This window comes from Amblyraja radiata, chromosome 15 (genome assembly GCF_010909765.2).
Source record: "Amblyraja radiata isolate CabotCenter1 chromosome 15, sAmbRad1.1.pri, whole genome shotgun sequence".
Taxonomy (NCBI): domain Eukaryota; kingdom Metazoa; phylum Chordata; class Chondrichthyes; order Rajiformes; family Rajidae; genus Amblyraja; species Amblyraja radiata.
The window spans coordinates 36,026,795-36,048,030 of record NC_045970.1 but is presented as its reverse complement, the minus strand read 5'-3'; the positions used below and the strand labels follow the sequence as shown (position 1 = coordinate 36,048,030).

The 21,236-nt window shown below is 43.9% G+C and overlaps 1 protein-coding gene across 1 annotated transcript in view; it reads right to left on the bottom strand.

The window, feature by feature from the left end:
* The window catches only part of mfsd13a (major facilitator superfamily domain containing 13A), a 29,216-nt gene that overhangs the window by 6,456 nt on the left and 1,524 nt on the right, over positions 1–21,236 (bottom strand). Inside the window, exons 2-7 of the mRNA XM_033034031.1 lie at positions 15,728–16,003; positions 11,774–11,853; positions 8,865–9,314; positions 7,847–7,964; positions 6,678–6,774; positions 4,034–4,205 (exon numbers count right to left, since the gene is read on the bottom strand). Coding sequence (XP_032889922.1) covers positions 4,034–4,205; positions 6,678–6,774; positions 7,847–7,964; positions 8,865–9,314; positions 11,774–11,853; positions 15,728–15,889 — 1,079 coding nt within the window. The 5' untranslated portion in view covers positions 15,890–16,003. The remainder of the gene's footprint in view (positions 1–4,033; positions 4,206–6,677; positions 6,775–7,846; positions 7,965–8,864; positions 9,315–11,773; positions 11,854–15,727; positions 16,004–21,236) is intronic.

The following is a 21,236-nucleotide window of genomic DNA, read 5'->3' as shown; positions in this document are numbered from 1 at the left end:
CAAGGTTGAGAAAAGAGTTACATGAATGCTGACACAAGAAACTGCAGAAGGATCCCGACCCAAAACCTCATGTCTATTCCTTCCACAGATGTTGCCTGACCTGCTGAGTTTTTCCAGCACTGTCTTGCATAAATGCTAGTTGTTTGTAATACTGTTGTCTAATGTAACTGATCATTCGTGCAGCACAACACTGTTACACATTGTGAAGTGCTGGCAGCAAAGTTACAGGGGATGGAAGTGCTAGTCAATGAAGTTAGATTGTGATGCTGCTGTTGATGTGCCTCGAGGAAGAGGATTGTTGTACAAAGAGATGTTTTCTCAATTAATCCAATTTAGCATAATGGCAATCTCATTCTACACACTCTGGATGATATATTATGGAGAAAAGTCTTGGGCTGGTTACAAGGACTGAATGACACCTATCCCATTCCTTGTTATCATGAGCAAACATCGTCAGCAGGTCATTCAAGGACAAAACCAACTACCACGTTAGTTCTCCCACTACCTCCTACAAAATTAAATCTAACGGGCATGTTTCCAGACAGTTTGGTCTGAGGTAGTTCTAGCACGTATTAGTGCAAATATTTTGATATTCCCAACCAGGGTATATTTCGAACTCTTGCTCCTATCCCCCACAGTACTCCATGTGGATGAGTAGCCTTGGTTAAGCTGATGAAGATGACCAGATTTAAAATAATGTGTTTAAATTAATCTGTGGAAAAAAGACAATTTTTAACATTAGTAACTGAAGTAACTGAACTGAACCCAAGGGGTTGGACAGGCTAGATGCAGGAAGATTGTTCCCGATGTTGGGGAAGTCTAGGACAAGGGGTCACATTTTAAGGATAAAGGGGAAATCCTTTAGGACCGAGATGAGAAAAACATTTTTCACACAGAGAGTGGTAAATCTCTGGAACTCTCTGCCATAGAAGGTAGTTGAGGCCAGTTCATTGGCTATATTTAAGAGGGAGTTAGATGTGGCCCTTGTGGCTAAAGGGATCAGGGGGTATGGAGAGAAGGCAGGTACAGGATACTGAGTTGGATGATCAGCCATGATCATATTGAATGGCGGTGCAGGCTCGAAGGGCCGAATGGCCTACTCCTGCACCTATTTTCTATGTTTCTAAGAACACAACCTTAATATTTAGACTTGTTCCTGCGTCAATTTGTTTCCCGGAAAGGAAATGGTAGTCAGGAACTGTAAATCTGGCTAGATACAATTAATTCTTGGCAATGCTATTCATCTATTGCCACAGCTACTGGACAATGAAAAACAACTTCTAGGTTTCTCGTTCCAAAGAAGGGTCTCGACCCGAAACGTCACCTATTCCTTTCCTCCAGAGATGCTGCCTGTCCCGCTGAGTTACTCTGCTTTTTGTGTCTATTTTCGGTTTAAACTAGCATCTGCAGTTCTTTCTTATCCAAACTTTTAGGTTAATTGGGCTCCAATTCACCCCGTGTCTAGGGAGTGGATGAGAAAGTGGGATAACATAGAACCAGTGTGAATGGGTGATTGATGGTCGGCGTGGACTCGTTGGGCCGAAGGACCCGTTTCCATGCCGTATCTTTCAGTCAATCAAATTCTACACTCAATGACAGTCTCCACTGAGCATTAAATGAACAATTTAAAGTCTATCAGCACCTCATATTTCGCTTGGGCAGTTTACAACCCAGCGGATGAACGTTGATTTCTCTCATTTTAAGTAACTCCTGCACCTCCCTCCCCACCTTAGTCCTACTAATTCCACAGTTCACATCCTTGTATCCCTGTCATTCGCACATCTTCCCCAGCCAACAATGGCCATTGGGGACTCCACACTTCCTGAGGTCATCGGTTGCCGGCCCCATTTTGTTCTGGCCTTCTCTATCTTTCAGACTGAAGAAGGGTTCCGACCCAAAACATCACCCTTTCCTTTCCTCCATAGATGCTGCCTGACCCACTGATTTACTCCAGCACTTTGTGTCTATCTTCAATTTAAAGTAGTTTTTCAGATCAGTTATGCTGCAAGAGCAAGCAGTGAGCAGAAATGCTTCTGGCTGCAAGCAAACATCCACATACTTTACTTAATGAAAGGAAAGTAATTTTGTGCTGTTTGTTTGCATTGACATTACCAAAATCTTCTTTTAGATTGCACTTCTAATCTTTAGATAGCCCTGCAAGTTTAAGTCTGTACATAGACACAAAGTGCTGGAGTAACTCAGTGGGTCAGGCAGCATCTCAGGAGTACAGGGATAGGTGACATTTGCAGTTGGGACCCTTCCTCAGACCAAAAATAGAGGGGAAGGAACTATACTCTATCAGTCTGTACTCTTTATTGTGTTCTCAGGGAAATGTTGATCAAGGTGAAGAAAGCTAGATTTAAAGCCCAAGCTCGTGTGACTCCGTTACTCCACGTATATACAGGTAACAGAAGCCTTCTGAAGATCTGGCAAAAGAATTAGATGTGTACTTAAAATTAATTGAGTGAATGGTGATGTAGAGTACACTGCCTAATGAATGGTTGAAGTAAGTCCAAAGGGCAATGAGCTACATGTGAAAGGCAACATTTGTAGGGTCAGGGTAGGGTCAGTGATAAAGTGCCAGGGAACAGGACTAATTGAATAGATCTTTGAAAGAGCTGGCAGAGGTTAATAAGTCTGAATGATCCAATTCTCTGTACAATTTTATGGCTATGAAACAACACAAATTGGAGAAATTATGTGGGAAGGAACTGCAGATGCTGGTTTAAACCAAAGATAGACCCAAAAAGCTGGAGTAATTCAGCGGGACAGGCAGTATCTCTGGACTTGGATATATTATTTGCTCAAGATGATTACAATGCAAAAGTCACATCACTGGATTCCGTTATTTTCTTTGGGCACGAGTTCTTGCTGAATTGTTGGAATCTAATTTCTATCTCTATCTCTATCTTACAAAAACTCTCATCTTGTTGGTATGTCCATTTGTTTGCCCGCTTTGTATTCGCGGAAAAACGGTACACGATAGTGCTACAATTTATGGCCCACCTTACTCACCATTGTCCTGTGATGTAAATTAAACAGGTTTCCTTCAGATTGATGGTATATTTTACATGATTGATGTTTAAAACTTGTTAAAAAAAATTAAGTGCCCCCACTTGCCCTGCCCCCACTTGCTGTCTTTACTTGACAGGCATCACAAAGGACACCACATGGGTCCACAGTGCACCCTGGCTGGCTTCACAAAGGACACCACACAGGCACAATTTCAGACCGCCATCTTTCCTTCCATTTTAATGTCTGCCTGCCCCCCCCCCCCCGTGCAGGAGCCGATGCGGAGACCGGGGGCGGGGAGAGGCCGCACCGGGTACCCTCGGTTTCTCCCTCCCCAGGCTCCAGGACGCTCCCCCCCACCACAGCTCCCGCTTCAAGCCATCCCCCCCCCCCCCCCCCCCTCCTCAAGTGCAACTTCATCGCCGCCCTGCTGGAGAAAATAGGGTCGCCAGTAGTTTACATCGAGATCCTGTGGAGGTGAGTAGTGGGGGGATTGAGGGAGAGGAGGGGGTAGGGAGGGGAGAGGGGTTATGGAGGGAGTGACTGAGGGTAGGGGAAAGGAGAGGAAGGGAGAGGGGGAGGATGACTTGGGAAAGAATAGGGGGGGTGAAGAGGAGGGGGAGGGAGTGCTGGGGGATGAGGGGGAATGGAGGAGGATGGGGTAGGAAGGTATGGCGAGGCGCAATTGGGGGAGGGTTGCCGTGACTCACGTCACAATGGGGATCTCTGGCGTCACAACGGGAACCTCTCAGCCGTGCCTGCGCAGTTGGGGGCTATGGGCGTGTGCTGGAACATTACGTTGGGGGAACGGGATCCAACGGGTCCCACTTGGTCTAGTATTCTCTAACAGTAACCACGTGAGCCTGGTAGCCCATACAGAGCGATTTTGTACCGTCAAGTATAATAGATCCCAGAAATAAAAATATACCAATCCATTACTCCGAGGCAGATTGAGGGCTCCTCTGCATAAAGTCATGGCTCCAACCTACAATGGCACAGGAATATATTTGTTTTTATATACCTGGCTATGAAGAAACAAAGTAGGTAGATCTGATCTGGACCTGCCAGCAGCATGATCAGGCTGAGCACCAGTTTCAAGAAGAACAACCAGCGAATGACCATATAAACTCCAAATCTGTGGCACAGTGACAGGAAGTAAAGGTTGTTTAAATGAGGAGCAATATATGATGCACCTAAAAAAAGAGGAAAAAGGGTTTTAAGCTTTAATTACATTCTTTGAGCATTCCTGTTTTTCTTCGGCAATCAGATAATAAGGTTTACTTCTTCAGGTCAGGAAAATAATTAAACTCAAGGCATGACACATAGCACTGGAGTAGCTCATTGGGTCAGGCAACATCTCTGTACAACATGGATAGGTGATGTTTCAAGGCCTCCACCACCCTCTGAGGCAGATAATTCCACAGACTCACAACTCTCTATGTGAAGATAGACAAAAATGCTGGAGAAACTCAGCGGGTGAGGCAGCATCTATGGAGCGAAGGAAATAGGCAATGTTTCGGGTCGAAACCCTTCTTCAGACTGATGTGAGGGTGGGGGGCAGGAGGAAGAAAGGAAGTGGTGGAGCCAGTGGGCTGAGGGAGAGCTGAGAAGGGGAGGAGAAAGTAAGGACTACCTGAAATTAGAAAAGTCAATGTTCATACTGCTGGGGTGCAAACTGCCCAAGCGAAATATGAGGTGCTACTCCTCCAATTTCGGTGGTCCTCACTCTGGCCATGGAGGAGGCCCAGGAGAGAAAGGTCGGACTCGGAATGGGAGGGGGAGTTGAAGTGCTGAGTTGTGAAGAAGTGTTTCCTCGTCTCCGTTCTAAATGGCTTACTCTTTATTCTTAAACTGTGGCACCTGGTTCTGGACTCCCCCAACATCGGGAACATGTTTCCTGCCTCTAGCGTGTCCAAACCCTTAATAATCTTATATGTTTCAATAAGATACCCTCTCATCCTTCTAAACTCCAGAGTATACAAGCCCAGCCACTCCATTCTCTCAGCATATGACAGTCCCGCCATCCCGGGAATTAACCCTGTAAACCTACGCTGCACTCCCTCAATAGCAGGAATGCCCTTCCTCAAATTAGGGGACCAAAACTGCACACAATCCTCCAGGTGTGGTCTCACTAGGGCCATGTGGAGTACCACATGTCAGCTGCTCAGAAGGCTCTGCAGAGGGTAGTGAGGGGAGCAGAGAGGATCATTGGCGTCTCCCTACCCTCTGCACAAGAACTGTTCCAGAGCCGCTGCCTGAAAAAAAGCACTGAGCATAGCAAAGGACACACTGCACCCCCTCCACACACATCTGGATCTCCTGCCATCAGGCAAGAGATACCACACCATCAAAGCCCGGACAACCAGACTGTTAAACAGCTTCCTTCCACAGGCTGCGAGGCCTAAACAGTCACTCCACCTGATTCTGCTGCTTTTTTTGCACTGACAATTTAATAACAAACTCTGGCCACTTAAATCAGCTGCCCTGGACAATTTATGACTGTTTTTACTTGTATTTTAATGTTACTGTTATTTTTTTTTTTTACCTGCACTTTTTAACTATTCGTATTGTTTTTATCAGGGACTGGATTGTTTTTATTTATGTGTGAAATGTTTACGTTTTATGTGCGATGCTCTGTACGACTCGACAGATGCTGCCTGAACCCTGTGGAGTTACTCCAGCATTTTGTGTCCTTCCTTTGTCAACCATCTGCAGTTCTTGATCTCTACAAACCAACAGCCTATTGATTTATTTAATTTCCTTTAGTAAACAGCCTTGGGTTTGGTGGTATGGGCATGGATACAAGCTCCATTCCAGAACAAAGCATTAAATCAAAGGTGCTTTAGTGCAGTGCTGTCATAACAATCACAACTTTTCAGGTGGGATACAAAATGCCGAGTTACTGCAGCATCAAGTGTCTTTCTTTGGTAAACCAGCAGTTCCTTGTTCAGGCAAGATGTTCAATTGAGGGCCATTTACTAACTCCAGTGGATGTTAGAAAATACAATGCACAGTTCAAAGAACAAAAGAAACCATTCATCAATCTGGCCATCAATCAATCCTTAACTGATTAGCTTGGCATTTATGTCATTGTAACATGCCCTGCAAACAGGAAAGCAAGTACACTTCTAAAGCATTTCATCTGATTAGAGGTACTGTACCAAGTTCTTTCATTCTTTCTAACCTACTGTGCCACCTTGGTTCATTATTTATGTAGTCACCAACTTCACTCATCTCGCCAAATTAAACCAATTTTAATCAAATCTCACCTACTGCACCCAGTGCTCCCGATGTGGCCTCCTTTATATCCTTGAGACCAAGCACACGTCAGGCCATTGTGCCATCAAACAATTGCGCTCGGTCCGCCAAGGTTGGCTGGATCTCTTGCTTTCTAACCATTTTATCTCCCCTTCCCCATACTGATGTCTCTGTCCTGGGCCTCATCCATTGCCAGAGAGAGGCCACACACAAACTAGAGGAACAGCATCTCGTTTTCCACTTCAGCAGCTTACAACCCAAATGGTATGAACATTGAGTTCTCCTATCTTTGGTAACTAACCACCATTGCCTCCCTTCTCCCACTTGCCCCACCTGGATGCACACCCATTTCCCCCATGAAACCCCCCCTTTCCCCAACCTCCCCCCAATCAATGAATGCAGCTTACCTAGGAGAAAGGAACCAGTGGAGAGTGAAATTCTGTCTGACAGCAAATACTCCAGAAACAATGGGAAGAAATTACTGTTGAAATGGCAGTGAAATACCTATTCCAAACAAAAAGTTAATATTAGCTGGTTCATAAAAAAGTGTACTATTTCACTAAAGTTAGAAGCAACCATTTTTCAACTATTTTAGTTTACGGGTCCCAATCTGAAATGTCATCCATCCTTTTTCTCCATAGATGTTGCCTGATCCGCTGAGTTACTCCAGCACTTTGTGTCTATCTTTAGTTCAGCCCTTGTTTATAGACACAGCATGGAACCAGGCTGTGTCTCCACCATCCATTCACGCAGTGCGTTCCAGATTCTAACATTTCTTCCTCCAACCTCTTAACTAAAATCTAGTCCTTCTAGCTATAGACGCCTCTGCTCAGCCACACCCCTGCTTGGGGGAAATTTTCTTCTACTTACCCTGTCCACACCCATCATAATTTTAATGCTTATTTTGTAAGTAGAAAATCAGATCTGACCAATTTATTGGAGCTCCATGCTGAAAAGTGCCAGTGCCTTTTAGTATTTTTACTGCACACATTACCTCGGGTGCATAGTGCACCACAAAGGCACTAAGGGATATCTCGAGGCCAAACAAAAACTTTATGTTATGGTTTCTAAATTCATCCACATCCAAAGCCTTCTCACCTCTATAACCTTCATACACTCCATTCTGACCTCTTACTCCTGGACCCTGCTGCACAATTCCTTGCAAAAAGCCTACGCTTCTCTACAGCTTGCGCCTTAAATCCCATCTGCTACTGAGCTTTGGGTTTTTCCTCCTAATATTATTTCTCCGTATGTACACAATACATTTAGCAGTGCACTATTTAAACGTCAGCGTGGAAACAGGCCCATTGGCCCATGTCCACAAGAGATCCCCACACACCATCACTATCCTACACACTCGGGACAATTTACATTTTAACAAAATCAATTAACCTACAAACCTGCACGTGTTTGGAGTATTGGGGGGGGGGGGGGGGGGGAGAGAGAACCGGAGCACCAGGAGAAATCTCCACACGGTCACGGGGAGAACAAAGGACCTCTGGGTTTTTCCCTTAGAACATCCTTTATTTGGGAAATATTGAGATAGGGAGCCCCAGGGAAGTTGGGCTAGACTCACCTGCACTAGGTTCATGGACACAAACCAAACAAAGTTCTGCTGCCGGGACAGTTGCTTCAGGTACTCCGAGAATGTCAGTGTTTGCTCCTGGGCAAGAGGAGTTTGACTGATATGTAACCTGTGCAGAATCCGTAAAAAAGAAATGTTACTAGAAATTACTTGGTTCTGTGTTTCTACCTACTTTCCCCAATCTGTTTTAGCCTTGAGTAAAAAAACAATATATTTTAAGGCAGAACAGTATAGAACAGGAAGATAGACACAAAATTCTGGAGCAACTCAGCGGGTCAAGCAATATCTCTGGAGAAAAAGAGATGGGCGATGTTTCGGGCCGGGACCCTTCTTCAAACCCCATAACTTGAGGAAAGTTTACAGTGGGGGCAATCAGAGGGTGTAGGAAGGACAGCAGATGCTAGTTTATACCGAAGTTAGACACAAAATGCTGGAGTAACTCAGCCGTTGAGGCAGAGATGCTGTCACTGAGTTACTCCAGCACTGTGTTTATCTGCAGTACATGAATAGGATAGGTTTAGAGGGATATGGGCCAAACTTAGGCAGTTGGGTCTATTGTAGATGGGACATGTTGCTCGGTGTGTGCAAGTTGGGCCGAAGGGCCTGTTTCCACGCTGTATGACTCTGACTCTATACAGTTCTTTTCTACACATTTTGTCTGCTCCACTGCAAAATCTCCTCAAGGTAACTTCTCCAGAGATGCTGCCTGACCCAGAGTTACTCCAGCACTTTGTGTCTACCTTCCATGTAAATCACCATCTGCAGTTCCTTTTGACACATTACAGAACAAGAACAGGTCCTGGCTGTCTACCATATCTATATCTCCCCATTAATGAGAGAGGTGGTGCACAAGACAGTAAAATGAACAAAGGGTCTTGGAGTTGGAGGAGTAAACTGGATCATGTTTTTTTTTAGAAGCAAGGATGGAAATCAGGATTCATTCTAAGAGAAATAATAAGAGTTTGAGGAGAGGACAGGGTGAAGGAGGGAAGAATTAACAAATACTTACTCTTTTAACATGGAGGCCTCTATATGTTTTACTTTGACTTCCAACTGGAACCGTTGTCTGAGAATCCAGGTGCATATACTAAAGCCAAAAATGGAAAAGGCAGCTATTGCTGCACAGAAGAGTCTAAACGAGAAGAAGTTGTCTTTGTTCCAGACTGCGTAGGACATGAACACTGATAGGGATCCGAGGGCACAAAAAAGCGAACAGTAAAAATTCAGTCTAGTCCTGTCCTTTTCCGACACGGCCAGGTCTGCCAGTAAGGCATTGTGATTGAGGTCCACAATGGTGAGGAATCCATCGTATAGACAAAGGCAGACCAGAAATTGTACTCCTGGCCTTGCCCACGCCACCCAGAAAGACAGGAACGACAGTGCAAATAGAGGACCATTCCGCATTAGTGCTTTCAGTCGCTTCAACACGACCTCTGGGGAGGATATTGCAGCACCTGACCTGTAAGGAAAATAAGCACATGGTTTACAAGCCAATGCAGTGTTAATGCCCAGCAGTATGAACATTGATTTCTCGAACCTCAAGTAAATCCTGCATTCCTTCAGCATTTGACCTGGCAATTACTGACCAAGTTGACCAAGATAGACAGAATCTTCTTTACAGAGTGGAGATGTTAAAGACTAGAGTGCATACTTTTTAAGGTGAGGGGGAATAGTTTAAAGGGGATGTGCGAGGACATTTAAAAAAAAACAAAAAAAACAGTGGCGGGCTCCTAGAATGTGTTGCCTGCGGTGGTGGTGGAGGCATTTAGGAGGCTTTTAGATAGACACATTGAGATGGTTCACATGCAGGCAGTTTAACCTGGCATAATATTCAGCACATTGTGGGCTTAAGAGTCTGATCCTAAACTGTACTATTATGTTAAGTTACACCTTCATAGTAGCCATAGAAATGTATCAGTGAGGAATTATACTCCATTGATTGTCTCTGAGAGAATCTACTTCCCGACTCATTAACCCTTGTTAAACGTTTTATAAATGGCCCTGCTAACCTTAACTCACGGCACAGTGGTGCAGCGGTAGAGTTGCTGCCTTACAGGTTCAATCCTGACAATGGATGAAATTTGTACATTCTCCTTGTGACCCGGTGGGTTTCTTCCGGGTGCTCCCACACTCCAAAGACATACAGGTTTATAGGTTAATTGGCTTCGGTAAAAATTGTAAATTGTTCTTAGTGCGTAGGATAGTGCTCGTGTATGGGGAGTGATCGCTGATCGGACTCTGTGGGAGGGGCATGATTAGAGAGAAGAGACTCCAAGGCAGTATTCCATGCTCTTTCATGGGGAAACAGTTGGCAGCAAGTGCTGCTCTTCAATTTTTAACTGCTTACGAAAAAAAAGATGCTTCCGGTTTCAATGCAACAACACTGACTGTTGATAGCAAAACCAGTCATTACATCTGCAAAACCTTGGTCATTAAGAAATGAAGAACTGGAACAAAGTTAATTCTTTACTTAAAATCCAATGGAAAATACAAAAAATACAAAAATTCTGAATTTGGCCATGTTTATGCAATGGCTCTACATATGCTCAAGCGAGACACAAAATTCATGACGATTATGAGATTTATATCTATTGTGCATGAAAGCACAAGGAAATACACGCACTGTACTGAACATGGAACACCAAATTAAATTCAGAGTTCTGACCGTGGACTTTTCATGTGTTACCTTAATTGAAAACCTCATGTTTCATTTCGTTGGGGCAGCTCAGTTGTGCAGCTGGTAGGGCTGGTGCTTCACAACACCAGAGACCCGGGATCGATCCCTACCTCAGGTGCCATCTGGGTTGATCTTGTACTCTCTTCTCGTGACCACAGATTTCTCTCTGGGTGCAGGGGCGGAAAACCCGGGGGGCAAGAGGGGACACGCCCCCCCCCCCCCATGTTTTGAGAGGTGGGGACACCCCCCCCAAGATTTTGTCATCCGGATTTTAAAATCTCCGCTTTCCGCGAGACAGTGGAAGTGAGACTGCTGATCGAGGGCGCCGATTGGACGAGAGAGACGTCGGTCAGCAGACAATGGGGGCGGGACATGATGATTCAGCGCGATGATTGGGGGAGTGGGTGGGGGACTGAGGATAGAGTGCAGTGATTGGAGGAGGGAGACGTGGCACAGACCTGCGCCTCATCCGCAGCCAGGATCGATCCCGGCCGGTTCTCTGGCGCTGTCCCATCCCCACCCGAGTGCCCCCCCCACGGGTGGCCAGAGAGGTCGGGAGTCAGACGCGAGCTGTATCTCCAGGCCCACAGCCAGCGCAGAGAAGCAGCGCTAAATCCAGCTCAACTCTGCCTGTCCCGCCAGGTTAACCTGCCTGGGCTTGCGGGAAATATGGCCAGCGCGGAGAAGCAGCGCTGGTATCCCGTCAGTCCAGTCAAGGCTTGTAGGTTAACCCAGCGAGACAGGCAGAGTTGAGCTGCATTTAGCGCTGGATTGAGCCTCCGAAGCCTCGTGCATGTGTGTATGAGTGTGCGCCAAAAAATTATCTCCCCCATCCCCTCCATATTTTGATAGCGAGATCCGTGCCTGTCTGGGTGCACAGCTTTCCTCCCATACCCCCAATGACGTGCAGGTTTGTAGGTTGATTGGCTCTGTAAATTGCCCCGCATGTGGATGCAAAAGTGGGATAACATATAACTAGCGTGAACAGTGATCGATGGTCGGCGTAGTCTTGGCGGGCCAAAGTGCCCGTTTCCATGCTGTATCAATCAATCTATTCTCAGCATTCGTTTGTTACATGTATAATTCTAAATCCTTAATACTCGTGACTTTTTGGAACAGGAACAGTTTGGAGATTCAAGCAACACTCTTCCATTAACAATGCACAACTATTTTTCTGTGATCAACCCAACTTCAAAACCAAGCACAGCGACACCAAATATAAAATAGCTATTAATACGTACTGTTGTGTGCTCAGGAATGAGCGATCGCTTAGCCATCCAAATAATGGATCATTAAGACTATTCCATAGGAGAAAAATGGTCTGAAGATTAAAACAGAAGAAGAATTATGCAACAGCAATATTGAATATCAGTTAAACAGATACACAGTCTTATGAACTCAGTAACTTGTGCCACTAATGGTAACATCAGCACATTATTTATATTTATGTAAATGTGGACATTTTCAGGGTAGATAAATATCTGAAGACAGCCTAAGTTACATTAATCTGATCTTTGGGTTTACAAACAAGCTTGAGTGTGGAAACAGCATAGTTATGCTAACACTTAACTGCTTCAGCCTTAAAAGTGCTGTCAAATTCTCTGCACCTTACTTTAGGAGGAGCATCAATCCCTTGGAGAAAATGCAGATATTTATCACAACAGTATCAGGAATGGAGGAATACAGATGATCTGGAGAACTGAGAGGATCTGGGATTGCTCTTCTCAGAGCAGAGGCCATGTTATACAATTACATGTTAGCTGAGTTCACTCTATGGGATTCTCATCCAATTCTTGACACCCATTTAGTTTATTATTGTCACGTATACTGAGGTACAGTGTAAAGCTTCTGTTGCGTGCTATCCAGTCAGTGGAAAACCTATGATTATGATCAAGTCATCCAGTGCACAGATACAAGAAAAAGGGTATAAAGTTTAGTGCAAAATAAAGTCCAGTAAAGTCCAATTAAAGATAGTCTGAGGGCCTCCAATGATATAGATGGTAGAAGATGAAACCAGTCATTGATTACACTGTTCTGGTGAATTAGTTGGTCCTGACTCTTTTTGTTTAGAGTTCAAGGCAATCAGAAACTAGTGTACTGTGAAGATAGACACAAAAGGCTGGAGTAATTATTTACTCAAGCATTTTGTGGCTATCTTCAGTGTAAACCAGCATTTGTAGTTGCTTCCTAATGTACTATGGTTGTTGTTGAAACTCAAGATTTTTTTTTCTATTTTTCTTTGGAAGAGACTTCAGAGAAATTCATTTCCAACAGATAATGTGAATTCTTGCTTAGCTGCTTGTTATTCAAACAGATACCCTTGAGATTCTCTTAAATAATTTAACAGGACAAGAACAAAGCCCTTCATTGCCAACTTATTACAACAAATATGAACAAAAAGGATAAGAAATTTCTTCAGTCAGAGGATGGCGAATTTGTGGTTCATTGCCACAGATGGCTGTAGAGGGCATGATAATGGGTATTTTTAAGAAGGAGATTGATAGATTCTTGATTAGGAACGGGATGGAAGGTTATGCGGAGAAGGCAGGAGAATGGGGTTGAAAGGAAAAGATAGCTCCAGCCATGATTGAATGGCAGAGACGACTCGATGGGCCGAATGGTCCAATTGTGTTCATATGACTTATAAAAACAGTCGTATTAGAGTTTATCAAAGATAAATAACCATCATATTACCAACCTATTTAAAAACAGTTTTTGTCTTTAAAATAGTTTTTGAACAGCTTCTACATTCTGACATAACTGATTCGTCATTGATTGGTTTAGTGCATGGAAGTGGTTAATGTACATAAGTTGACGATGTTACAAGTTTCAAATCAGAAGTACGTCGATTTTGATTTACAAATTGATTGTATCTGCAATTCTTTGTTTCTGGTTCTTTAATAGTCTTGGACCAAAAGGCTCACTGCAAGATTGTGGTGCAAGGCAGGGAAAACTGTACATTCTATTAGTATCTAGGGAGCAGAGTTTACTGCAGAGATGGAAGGCAATGATTTGGATTTCTTAACATTTCAAGGACCTGGGAGGCAAGGGAAGATGGAGAATATTTGGTTATTGTAAGAGTGTTTGATGGCGCTGTTTCAGTTCAGGATGAAGGGGGGAGGGATTAGTCTCATTGAAAACTACCCAATAATGAAAGGCCTAGATAAAGTGGATGTGGAGAGGATGTTTCCATAGTGAGAGAGTCTCAGAGCAGAAGGCACAGCCTCAGGATAAAAGGATGTATCTATAGAATTGAGATGAGGAGGAATTTCTTTAGCCAGAGGGTGGTGAATCTGTGAAATTCTTTGTTCTTAAATAGGTTGGGAATATGATGGTTATTTATATTTTGTTGCACTCTAGTATGACTATATTTATAGAACAGATGGTGGTGGAGGCAATGTCATTGGGTATTGTTAAAGTGGAGATTGATAAGTTTTTGATTTGTAAGAGGGTCAAAGGTTACGGGGAGAAAGCAGGAGAATGGGGTTGAGAGGGAAAAATGCATCAGCCATGATTGAATGGTGAAGCAGACTCTATGGGCAGAATGGCCTTTTTTTTAAATTTTTATAAAGTTTAGAGATACTGTGCGGAAACAGGCCCTTTCGGCCCACCGGGTCTGCGCTGACCAGCGATCCCTGCACATTAACGCTATCGTATACCCACTAGGGACAATTTTTTTTTTTAACATTTACCAAGTCAATTAACCTACATACCTGTATGTCTTTGGAGTGTGTGAGGAAACCGAAGATCTCAGAGAAAACCCACGCAGGCATGGGGAGAACGCACAAATTCCGTACAGACAGCACCCGTAGTCGGGATGGAACCCGAGTCCCCGGCGCTGCATTCGCTGTAAGGCAGCAACACTACCGCTGCGCCACCGTGCCGCTAAATCTGCTCCTATGTCTTATGAGATGATAGTGAATATTAACAGAGACCAAGGGTTCAAGGGTTGCTTGATCAGAAGGGTGATGGGAGAAGACTGAGGAATGGTCAAGTAGCAGGGACCACCAACTACACCTGAATCTAATGAAATATGGCTTGGGAGGGAAGATTGTTTGCTAGTAGTTTAGTGACAATCAGTCTGAGATTACAAGACATGGGATTGCATTTACAAAGTATTTAGACAAACATGGACAGGCAGGGAATAATGGGTTACAAACATATGCAAGCAGATGGGATTAGTATCATGGTAGGTGCAAACAAGGTGGGCCGAATAGTCTGCTTCTGTGCTCCACTGCCACAGAACACTGATGCCAGTTTGATTGATAGACAAATTGCAGGACTGAATTCATCTTCAAGAACACCATGTAATCCATAAAATAGTACAGTTCCAGGATTTTAGACTTTTAGAATTTTAAATAGGGAGTAGAAGATAGACAGGAAGTAGGCAATCAACAAACAGCAGCTTGGCCAGTCTTATCACTACTCTTGTATCAAAAAAGGGGAAATAAAGACTAAAGCACAACGTTCTGTACCTCCTTACACTGTAATAATCTGGTAATTACAGAGAGTGAGAAAATTATCTTACTCTGATGGGTTACATGAATGTCACAGAATTTACAACAAAATTCTATCTTCAATTACTTTCTCTACCACGTCCACTCTTAAGCAACTAAAGAAATTACAAAAACATTTCAAATATTTTTCCAAGGAATACAATAATTTTACAAAACTATCTTTGGTAAATCCAAGATTGAACTTTGAAATGTGGATTCTATTTACACTACTAACACATGTTCTTTCAAAATAAATAACTATTTTTTTTCAATTACAGAAATCCAGTTTTATTCCTAACACAATCTAATAACTTTTCAAAGTGCCTTAGAGGATCGTATTCACCTTACAAATGGGCTTTAAAAAACACCCAAAAATATTTAACACCAAATATATTGGACAAGATTCATTCATTTGAATGAAATTTCCCAGTCACTCAATCTGACAAATGTGATATTTGGACACAACATCTGGAATTTGCAAAATATTCCACATTGAATTTAATGTAATTGAAAGAATTGTAGAAGATAAATGTATTTTCACTTAATTCAAGTCATATTAGAGTCTGAAATCCATGGACACATTTTGGCTGACTCCCATGAAACAGTAACAGTTGAGTCTGCATTTTTCAAGTGCTGATAAAAACAAATCGCTATCAAATAGATTTTTTTTTTAAAGAAAAAAAACAAAGAATCACTTACCTCACCAATCCAGAAGGATAATTTATCGATTTTGTAAACAGATACAAATGTATCCACATAGTACAGAAGAAAGACGTTATGGAGAATGGAGACAAACAGCGATAAAGAACCGTACAGCACTGCTGTAGGAATGTTCAGGCAGTTTACAGGTCTGACTCCCATGACTTCAACTATCCATTATATCGTAGTCCCAGCTTCTTGGTCATTTCGCTTGCATCATTGCCGGAGAAGTCTCAGAGTTATGAGAGCAGCCAAAAGCCATCGGTCCTGGGCAGGCTGTGAACAGCAATCCAAAGGTAACATTAGTTATCTGAACGATAAGGCACACAGTACACTGCCAAAAATCAAAGCAAAGATGTAGAAAGAATGAACTGCAAATGTTGGTTTAAACCGAAGAAAGACACAGAATGCTGGAGTAACTTAGCAGGTCAAGCAGCATCACTGGGGGAAAGAATAGGCGATGTTTAGGGTCAGCATTCTTCTTTAGATTATCGCATCGCCCAATATTTCTTCCCTATAGACGTCTCCCTGTTGGTAGTCTATGATCATAGTGTACGGGGGTGATGTGATGTGATGGTGGTGGGGGTGGGGTGGGTGTGTGTGTGTGTGTGTGTGTGTGTGCGTGCGTGCGCGTGTGTGTGTGTGTGTGTGTGTGCGTGTGTGTTCCGGCCCCCCGACTGCAGGTCCCACTTGGTCTAGTAATATATAAAATGTTGCGGAATGTGAAGCGGCCCATGTTGTTAGGAAGATTTCTGAGTATTTTGATGCCAAGAGGTTGCTAAATATTGGTCTTAAGAAGGACCTACAAGCTCTTGAAAACTTATTACTCAAATTTAATGCACAAAATCAAAGTTTTGCCAGAGCAATTGAAGAACAGTAGAGACAGTCAGCTCTGGTGAAACCACACTTGGAACATTGTGTGCAGGTCTGATCTCCTGATCTAAAGGAGGATACATTTGGAAATAGAGGAAGTGTAGCGAATGTTCATCAGATTGATTCCCAACATAGTAGGTTGGAAATAAGATGAGAGATTTATACACACTTGGCCTAATCTTTCCAGTGGTTAAGTTAAGCAACAGATTATCTCATTGATATGTACATAATTGTCGTAGGGTTTGACAAAGGTGATGTTTCCCCTGGCTGTGGTGACCAGAAACAAGGGGAAGTGTCAAAATAAGATGTTAAGACGACAGAAATGAAGAAAATAAATATCATCCAAACATAATTAATCATGGAATTCTTTACCCATGTACGAGGAGGCAGCTCAGTATATTCAAGCAAAAACTGATCAATTTTAGTAAACAGTTGGGGTCTGCATGCCAATGTTGCTCATTCCAGCCTCCTTTCCTTGTTTATTCCTACTCTACATTTTCCACATGTTCCATTAAATGGAATAAAGAATAATTGAAATGGAATAAAGGGTTAGACACAAAGTGCTGGAGTAACTCAGTGCAGGAAAGGGGTGCAAATGATCAGAATGGCGAGGTTAAACGATATAGGTAAGAGGGCCTATTCCTGCTTCTATATTGCATCAGCTGTGTAGGGATCAGTTTCCCAGCAAGAAAGACAGTTTGTTCCAAGAATACCACACTTTAAATACGCTTAGACGCGTATCCGTGCAGCTAACAGGAAAAAGAGTTTAGGAAAGGGCATGTTTAAACTAACAGGGCAAGGGGCTGGGACCCAATGCAAGGAGACAGAGGGTCATAAAAGGAGGACAGAAGCAAAGGCTAGAAGGGAGAAAAACTAACCTGAATGCTTTGTGCCTTAATGCGAGGAGCATTTGAAATAAGGTGGATGAATCGAATGTGCAGTTAGTAGTTAAGGGATATGATATAGTTGGAATTACAGAGACATGGCTCCAGGGTGACCAAGACTGGGAGCTAAACATGCAGGGGTATTCGATATTCAGGAAGGATAGACAGAAAGGAAGAGGAGGTGGGGTGACATTGCTGGTTAAAGAGGAGATTAATGCAATAGCAAGGAGAGACATTAGCTTGGATGCTGTAGAATCAGTATGGGTAGAACTGCGAAATAGCCAAGGCAGAAAACACTTGTTGGAGTGGTATACAGACCACCAAACAGCAGTAGGAAGATTGGGGAACAGCATCAAGCAGGAAATTAGGGATGCATGTAGCAAATTGGTTGCAGCGCTGAGGAGGATGATTTCCTGGAATATATACGGGATGTGTTATTTAACCAATATGTAGAGGAACCGACTAGATGGCCATCCTAGACTGGGTATTATGTAATGAGGAAGTATTAGTTAGCGATCTTGTTGTGCAAGGCTCGTTGGGCAACAGTGACCATAATATGGTGGAATTCTGCATTAGGATGGAGAGAGACTAGGGTCCTGAACTTGAATAAAGGAGAATTTGAAGGTATGCGATGGGAATTGGCTAGGATAGACTGGCAAATTATACTTAATTATACTCAAATTATATTTAATTATACTTAAGGGGCTGACGGTGGAGATGCAATGGCGAAGATTTAAAGACCGCATGGACGAACTCCCAAAATTGTTCATCCCTGTCTGGCGAAAAAATTAAAATGGGAAGGCGGCTCAACCGTGGCTGATGAGGGAAGTCAAGAATAGTGTTTAAGCCAAAGAAGAGGCATATAAATTGGCCGGAAGAAGCGGCAAACCAGACTGGGAGAAATTTAGAACTCAGGAGGACAAAGAGGTTAATTAAAAGGTGGAAAAAAAGAGCATGAAAGAAAGCTTGCAGGAAATGTAAAAACTGACTGTAAAAGTTTCTATAGGTATACAAAAAAGAAAAGATTATTGAAGACGAATGTAAGTCTCTTACAGTCAGAGACAGGTGAATTTATAATGGGAAACAAGGAAATGGCAGAACAGTTAAATGAGTACTTTGGTTCTGTCTTCACAAAGGAAGACACAAACAATCTCCCGGAAATACTAGGCAACCGAGAATCTAGTGGGAGGGAGGAATGGAAGGGAATCCACATTAGTCCGAAAATGGTGTTAGGTAAACTGTTGGGAGTGAAAACAGATAAATCCCCAGGGCCAGATGGTCTGCATCTCAGAGAACTCAAGGAGGTGGTCCTAGAAATCGTGGATGCATTGGTGATCATTTTCCAATATTCTCTCGACTCTGGATCAGTTCCTGTAGACTGGAGGGTAGCCAATGTAACTCCACTTTTTAAGAAAGGAGGGAGAAAACGGGGAATTATAGATCAGTTAGCCTTACATCGGTAGCGGGGAAGATGCTGGAGTCGATTAATAAAGATGTTATAGTAGCGCATTTGGAAAACAGTGAAGGGATCGGTCAAAGTCAGCATGGATTTATGAAGGGGAAATCATGCTTGACTAATCTTTTGAAATTTTTTGAGGATTAACAAGCAGAATGGATGGGGGAGAGCCAGTGGATGTGTTCAGGACTTTCATAAATCATTTGACAAGGTCCCACACAAGAGATTTGTGTGAAAAATTAGACCACATGGTATTGGGCATAGGATATTGGCATGGATAGAGAACTGGTTGGCAGACAGGAAGCAAAGAGTAGGAATTAACATGTCCTTTTCAGAATGGCAGGCAGTGACTAATAGGGTGCCGCAAGGCTCGGTGCTGGGACTCCATTTGGTTACAATATATATTAACGATTTAGACAAGGGAATTAAATGTAACATCTCTAAGTCTGCGGATGACACAAAGCTGGGTGGTAGTGTGAGCTGCAAGGAGGATGCTATGAGGCTGCAGGGTGACTAGGATAGGTTGGATGGCAGATGCAATAATAATGTAGATAAATGTGAGGTTATCCTCTTTGGTGGCAAGAACAGGAAAGCATATTATCTGAATGGTGTCAGGACTGCTTTGATCGCACCGACTGGGACCTATTTGCACAACAGGCTACCAGTGGTACAGAGATAGACTTGGAGGAGTACACATCCACTGTGCTCTCCTACATCAACTGCTGTGTGGAGACTGTCACAGTGGACAAGAAAATAGAGAAGGTACACAAAATTGCTGGGGAAACTCAGTGGGTGCAGCAGCATCTATGGAGCGAAGGAAATAGGCGACGTTTCGGGCCGAAACCCTTCTTCAGACCCTATATATATATAGACCCAAAATAGAGATGTTCCCAAACCGGAAACCCTGGATGAACAAGGAGGTTCAGGATCTGCTAAGGGCATGCAACAACGCCTTTAAATCCAGGGACACTTCTGCTTACAGTGCGGCCAGGTCGAACCTGAACGGAGGCATAAAAAAGGCCAAAGTCATCCACAGGCAAAGGGTAGAAGACCACTTCAATACCGCGGACACCAGAAGCATGTGGCAGGGTGTCAGGGACATCACTGACTACAAGAGCAGCCCCGCCTGCCCCCACGGTGATATCACACTGGCCAACAAACTAAACACCTTCTTTGCCCGGTTCGAAACTGGCAACACCACCAGGTGTGGAATAACCCCGGCCATAGCGGAGGGACAGGCCTTAACACTGAGCACTCAGGAGGTACAGTGCGCTCTGCGTAGGATCAATCCACGCAAGGCTGTAGGCCCGGATGGAGTCCAGGGAAGAGTATTAAAGGACTGTGCTGGACAGCTGGCGGAGGTATTCACGAGAATCTTCAATCTATCTCTATCTCTGGCAACGGTCCCCAAGTGCCTGAAAACAGCCACCATAGTGCCGGTGCCGAAAAAGTCCAAAATCACCAACCTCAACGACTACTGGCCGGTTGCCCTGACTCCAATCCCTATGAAGTGCTTCGAAAGGCTGGTCCTCTCCCATATTAAATCCAGCATCCCTGCCTCACTGGACTCCCATCAATTTGCATACAGGGCAAATAGATCGACAGAGGATGCCATCTCTCTGGCCCTTCACACTGTCCTGACTCACCTGGACAGACAGGGCACGTATGTGAGGATGCTCTTCATTGACTATAGCTCTGCATTCAATACGGTCATCCCCACCAAGCTCACCACCAAACTCCACCAGCTAGGCCTCAGCTCACCGATATGCGCTTGGATCCTGAACTTTCTCACGGAGCGACCGCAGGCAGTGAGACTGGGCCCGCACCTGTCCTCCACCATCACCCTGAGCACCGGCACACCACAGGGTTGTGTACTAAGCCCCATGCTCTACTCCCTCTTCACTCACGACTGTGTCCCTGCATTCGACACCAACACCATCGTGAAGTTTGCAGACGACACAACAGTGATTGGGCTGATCACCAACGGTGATGAAACAAACTACAGAGCGGAGGTGCAGAACCTGGCGGACTAGTGCGCCAATAACAACTTGGCACTAAACACCTCCAAGACCAAGGAGCTGATTATTGACTTCAGGAGGTCCCATTCTGGAGAATACGCCCCAATCTCCATTTATGGGGAAAGTGTGGAGAGAGTGTCCAGCTTTAAGTTTCTGGGCACTCACATTTCAGAAGACCTCACATGGTCCACAAACACCGCCGCGCTGGTCAAGAAGGCACAGCCACGACTGTTCTTCCTGAGGACATTAAAAAAGACTGGTCTGCCCCAACAGCTGCT